The sequence below is a fragment of the Psammomys obesus genome, unplaced genomic scaffold, assembly GCF_907164565.1.
Source record: "Psammomys obesus unplaced genomic scaffold, mPsaObe1.curated_primary_1811, whole genome shotgun sequence".
Classification (NCBI taxonomy): Eukaryota; Metazoa; Chordata; class Mammalia; order Rodentia; family Muridae; genus Psammomys; species Psammomys obesus.
The window spans coordinates 9498620-9505005 of record NW_026596234.1 but is presented as its reverse complement, the minus strand read 5'-3'; the positions used below and the strand labels follow the sequence as shown (position 1 = coordinate 9505005).

The 6386-nt window shown below is 54.5% G+C and overlaps 1 protein-coding gene across 1 annotated transcript in view; it reads right to left on the bottom strand.

The window, feature by feature from the left end:
* Positions 1-492: 492 nt before the first annotated feature.
* The window catches only part of Atp9a (ATPase phospholipid transporting 9A (putative)), a gene marked incomplete at its 5' end in the record, with an annotated part of 101486 nt that continues 95592 nt past the window's right edge, over positions 493-6386 (bottom strand). The window contains 4 exon segments of the mRNA XM_055595962.1: positions 493-1007; positions 3073-3276; positions 4974-5031; positions 5879-5987. Of these exon segments, the coding sequence (XP_055451937.1) occupies positions 871-1007; positions 3073-3276; positions 4974-5031; positions 5879-5987 (508 nt within the window).

Sequence of the window (6386 nt, the reverse complement as noted above, 5' to 3'; positions counted from 1 at the left end):
CCCCTCAGCCTCTCCTCCTCGTGTCGAGGGTCCCCACAGCGACACAGGCAGGCTCGAAAGGGACTCAGCTTCTCCCACCCAAGAGAGGAGGATTTCAGGAACTGGAAATCGTACCCTCTTCCTTTGATGTCTACATGGACAGTCGTATATTTTTACTTTCCTTTTTACTTGTATGTGTCTGTATGTCAGTCTTACTGATTGGCCTGGTACTCACTAACTAGTCAGGGCCAGCTTCAAACTTTCAGTGAGGTCGTGCCTCTGTCTCCTGAGTACTGGGATTCCAAGCATGCACTATTTCCAACTTCAGAACTTTATTTTTTTCTGAAAACACCTTTTGTTTTATTTTGTTTTTAAGATAGGGTTTATGTGGCCCTGGAACTCTCTCCATTTCTGTTTGGCCTTACACTCAGACACCTGCCTGCCTCTGCCTCCCACGTGCCTGGTAGGACTAAAGGCGTGTGCCTCTTTAAGAGCAAGAAAGACATGAAGAAATGCATTTGTGATAAGACTGTTTAAAAATAAAAAGCCTTCTGCAACCTTCAACTAGACAGAAACGTTTATCACATGACAACAGGTTCAAGCCATAAGGAAGCTTGCACAGTGACCCACGCAGACCTCAGCAAGCCACCCAGTCCCACGGCTTCACCCTCACCTCAGCATAGCACCCAAGGTTCTGACAGGTATACCCCTCAGGCCCTCCCTCCCACTCCTTCAGGGTTCCGACCCCGTTAGGTGCCCATCTGGCCTCGGTGAAGCTGCATGTGCCAGCCATGACTGCACTGTCCACCTGAGGCGCTTCATGCACATGGAGCTTGGACTCCTTCCCCTGGGAGAGCGCAGAGACCACAGTCCCTGCTGCCACCGCGCCGCTTAGGAAGTGAGCTTCGAGTAGCTGGGGGGAGAGAACCGTCTCCGCAGGTACTTGAGGACGTAGAGGGGGAGGCAGCTGACCAGGGTGATGACAGACACCTTCCAGAGGAATGACAGGGTGGCGATGAAGTAGACGTCTGGAAGGAAGAAGATGACCGTGTACTTAAAGCCACTGAGAGAAAGTGCTGTGTGGGCCCTGTTCCCCATTCTCTTCCGCAGAGGGCATGTCGGGGGCCGGTGGGGCACATGGCCCTCGTTTCCTCTCCCTCTCCCACTTGACCCCCCCACATTTGGTGAAATGTTACTTTCAACAACTGGGAAAGGGGCCTTCCGGAAACATTCCCACAGGTGTTTTTCATTCTACAGGACGATTAGTTTCTTCTAAGCCACAGAACACAGAAAGTGACATTCAATGCACAGCTCTGCTTCTCAGCGGCTGTTCAGTCTCAGTGACACCTACAGAAAGCCAGGAGAGGGACCCATGGCCACAGGGCCAGGTGGGCAGAGCCCATCCGTCAAGATCAGGCCCACACTCGGAGCGGGGGCGCTTGGGAGGGAGGAGGCTATGGACTCCACACAGGGGATGAGGGACAAGCCCTTCCCAGTCTTGAGCACAGCATGTAAGGATGTCACCAATGAAGCACCTACTGTGAGCAGGGGCTTCTGTACCTTTCCCCCACCCGGGTCTCCCCAGGCAGGGACCACACCTCTGCACTCCCTCAGACCCAGGCGCTTGGGCACACAGCAAGTGCTCACCGAAGCTCTCCGAGAGGGGACAAGGGTAAACTAGTGTCCCACTTCCCAAGGTGATGCTCTTTTTATCTTCCCTGATGGCTTTGGGGGAGCTAGACTGGTTGGGAAGAGAGCCTGGACCAAAGGCATTCCCTGGAAGTCTGAATGTCTGTTTTCCTCATGAGCATTCGCTAAGGAAGCTTGGTAGACTGCCTTCTCCCATCTGCCTCCTTCGATGCTACCAGTTATCGGGGTCTGGTAATGATGCAGACATTCTGTGCCCGGACCTGTTCCCACCGGCCAAGGCGGGACCAGGTTTCAGGGCCGCGGTGGGCGTGTCTCACATGCACTCTCAGAAGCCCCCCTGCAGGCCTCCCCACTCCACTGCCAACCCCCTGTAACCAGTGCAAAGTCTCCGAAGGGGTGGCCCTGCCACCGGACTGCAGGAGTGAGGGCGAGGAAGCCGCTGGGAGCCAGGCTGTCACCTGTCCTGGGGTGTCCCAGTTCATTCAAACACAGAAACCTTAACGGCCCTACTGCAGAGCGTCCAGAACACACCCTCTACTGGCCTTCTAGAATGACACAGGCCCCAGGGACTTCACAGCCCAGGATGACACAGGCCCCGGGGACCTCACAGCCCAGAGGCTTCAGTCCACCCTGGCTGAGAGGCAAGGAGACCCAGCAGAGAAAAGTCCAGGCAGCCGGAACTGGGTCCATTCTAGAAGTGTATGGAAGGGAACTAGAAATAGGAGTCAGTTGGGCAGCTGGCCACACATGGATTAAGCACCAACAGAGAGCTAATGCGACCTTCGGCTGCCGTAGTGACGCCAGTGGCAAGTGTGACGCAAGTCAGTGCAGCGCAAACACGGGCTGGGCCCCTCAGTCGCAGACACGCTCAAACCCAGGTCTGCCGCTGGGCGGAGAAATCGCCCTGCCCCTCCCTGTCCAAACTGCCCCCCACTCCCCCTCCCAGCTGCCCCACTCCCGCGCTGTCCCTGCTTCCCGACACGCCCCTCTGCAATCTCTTCCTGTCCACCCCTCCCCACTGCCTCCGGAGCCTATTCGTGTACTCTGCACATGCTGAGCCGCTCCAGTGGTCCGGGGGACAGGAGGCGGAAAAGCACTGTGCACACAGTTGCTAGATTTCACCGACAAGCAAACCAAAAGTTTGTCCGGCACAGGCAGCTTCTCGTTCTAATATTTTGGACCGGAGTTTAGTTAAATCTGGAGGTATGGCGCCCACACATTGAGCCGCCCACGGTGCTCGGTGAATTCCGTTAAGGATTGCCCTTCCTAAGCCAGCCGGCTCTGGGGAGTTTAAAGACAGACATCTGCCAGATATGGCAGTGCGCGCCTTTAAGCCTAGCACCAGGGAGACAGAGGCAAGTGGATCTCGGCCGGCTTGAGGCCAGCCTTTCCAAATAAGATAAAACAGAAAGCAGGCATTCGTCCCGGGGCCCATGGTCATACCGATGAACTCATGGAGGAACACCAGCGAGGCGATGTAGCAGGCCAGGCTGAGCAGCTCGGCCACCGTCATGAGCCAGTGCCACGTCTGGATGGTGAGCGCCACCATCAGCAGCTCGGTGAGGATGAGCGACGTGAAGGAGATGGCCACGATGTGCACAAACTCCGACTCGAACAGCAGCAGCGCTCCGTACATGATGGTGCTCCCTGTGGACACCAGAAACGGGACCCTGAGGCGCGCCTGCTTCCCCTTGCCACCCAGGGAGTGCCTGGCAGACGCCAAAGGCCTTGATCATCCTGGGCGACTGACCCAGACCTATGCTATGGCTTCTCTACTGCCCTTGCTGAGCTTTGACTGACTGACCGAGAACTGGTGTGTGTGGGGGGGGGGGGGGGGGGAGTGTCTAGGAACAGAACTGTGCCCTGTCACCCGGTCAAGGGACTCCATCAGAAGAAAGTACTGCCAGGGAAACTCAAACACCAAGCTTCTTAAAGTACTGCCTTTTATGTTCGAGATCTGTTTGTTTGCTTGCTTGCTTGTTTGTTTCTGAAATGAGGTTTCACGTAGTCGAGGCTGGCCTTGAACTTCTGACCCTTCAGCCTCCACCTCCCGGGTGCTGAGGCGTCAGGTGTGCACTACCACACCTGGCTTGCGTGGTGCTGGGGATCAAATCCAGGACTTCCTTCCTGCCACACAAGCACTCTACCAATGGAGCTCACCCCGGCCAGAGACCTTTGCAGACACGGTTAGGTTGGAGGACGGGGGAGGGAGGAGGGAGAAGGAAGGTGGGATGAGGGAGCCGGGAGGACTGAGGACACAGGAAGGAGGAGAGAGGTGGGAGGCGGGAGGAGGGAGGACGGAAGAGGGAGAACGAAGGACCACTTGTCATCACTGGACGGATGCAGGCCTTATACACGGCTTCAGGCAGCAGCAGAGCAATGTCTCACCGACAATTTCACCCTCTCCAAACTCCTGGGCTCTAAATGTTCTGACTATACCCCCATAGGGGTTAAAACACAAAGAACACAAGCCAGCATTCACGTTCGCTACTAAGTTACACGTGTGCCCGTGTAGACACAGAGATTGGTGCACGAATACACGACTGTGCTATAAAAGACACAAAAACAGAGTTGTGAGAGGGAGGAGGGAAAAAAATTGAACAACTGAACACAAATGGGGGGGCTTAGGTATTCTTATTAAAATATCACCTCAAGCAAGCAGTTTTTGGATTTTTGTGTGTTTCAATTTTGTATTAATTTAATGTGTGTGTGTGTGTGTGTGTGTGTGTGTGTGTGTGTGTGTGTGTGTGCGCGCGCGCGCGCACGTAAGGGTCAGAGGACAATGTGTGAAGTTTTAACTCTCAGCCATGTGGGTCCCAGGGACGGAACTCAGCCTTGGCAGCTCGGCAGCAAGCACCTGTTCCTGCTGAGCCGTCTCGCCAGCACACAGCAAGCCCTTCTTTAGCGGACCTGGGACATTCCTGGGATGTCTCAGTGTCACATATGTATATAAGGAATCTTGGGCCCCCAGTCTACAGAGCATGTCCATTTATCTCACACTCCGTGTGCTTAGCCCGAAGTCATTTACCCGGGGCCCTTAGTGTTCCTGTGCTCTGTCCCACAAGGTCAGGACTCACAACTTTTGGTAGTTTTGAACATTTCGGATTAGGGGCAGTGGACCTGAACTGTTAGGCTCTGCCCGGACTCTGCCAAACCAAGAAGCAACCAAGCTGCTCTGTAGAGCCCTGCGGTGCTGTGGTGCCCTGGGCCACCCGCCCATTCCCTGCACTGTCTTAGTCCCAGCTTCTCTCTGGATAACTTACAAACCCCCACCCCCTCCCACAACCCACTTCCCACAAAAGGCCAAGGTTCAAGCAAAGGAAAGGCAGGCATTTTTCTCTTACCTTGATAGATACTGATTAACACCCAAATTAAAAATGTCTTGTAGGATAGTGGCCGCCCCTGGATGAGAAACAGAAAGAAGAGTGGTTACTACAGAGGCCGGAGGCTCACTGCTATCTGCCTTGTTGGGACTCCTTCCACTGACCACAGCTTTTATCACAAACATCCACAAAGATGTTCGTGGTAAACCCCCATACATTGGTGTGGAATGAAATGCCATCTTTCAAAGAGAACACAGAGTCAGTAGATGTCCGTCTTCTCAGCTGTGCTAAGGGCACTAAGGCGGGCAGAAGGATGGTGGGTTCAAGGCTAAGCTGGGAAACTTAGTGAGACCACTAGAAAACAAAGCTGGCATGGTGCACGCCTTTAATCTTGGCACGCAGGACACAGAGGCAGGTGGCTCTCTGTGAGTTCCAGGCCTGCCTGGTCTACTCAGCCAGTTCCAGGTTAGCCAGGGATGTAGCTCAGTGGTAGAGTGTTTGCCTGGCAGGCACAAGGCCCTGGGCTCGTGTAGAACGAAACAAAACCGGCAAAAGGGAAATCCCATGAGTGCACACAGGAGGCCCCTGCCTCTCTGGTAGCGCAGTGTCAGGGAGATCACTCCAGGAGCACAGCAGGCAGCTGCAGAGCAGGCCTGGTGACTCTTCAGAAGCCACTGACTGCCGGCAGGCAGCATTGACCTATACCTATAACTAAATAACTCTGTATCTTCCACCCCAAAGGAAAGCATAAACCCCAAACACCTCCCAGCCCAAAGCAAAGCATAAATCCACACACCTCCCACCAGAGGAAAAAAGCCCCTATTCCTTGCCCCATCAGATAGGAGGAGCAAGTGTGAAGGAAATGGAAAAGGAAGGGGAAGGTGTTAGGAAGAGGTGGGGGGTGGAAGTTGGGGAGGGCTGGGAACCTTGAGGAGGTCCTTGTAGAGCTCAGGATACAGCATGGCGACTTCCGACTTCACGTCTTTGTCCAGGACCAGGGAAAACACGGGAAACATGGTATAGATGGTAGAATACCTGAGGGGAAAAGGCCATGGTCAGGGATGCCACAATCCCCGCCTCTGCGGCCCCACCTCCCTCCTGCCCATGTCCACTGTGAGCCCGTCATGCACCACGCCCGGCTCTTAGCACTGGAGAGTCAAGATATAAAACACAGTTGAGAACTGTCCTCAAGGGCTGCTGTTCTAGGCTCCACGACACTGAGCAAGTGAACTGTGGGTACTGTAAATGAACTCCCTCCAGTGCCGAGGAGGAGGCAGAATGGGAAAGAGGGAATAAGGGTGTGTGTGTGTGTGTGTAAGCGCATGGGATGGGACATTTCTGTAGACACTCAAAGAACAGCTGTGCCCAATCTGGAGGCCTACACCAGGTAAAATCACTGACTGTGAACAGGCCTTGAGGTGAGGGCTCAGCTGT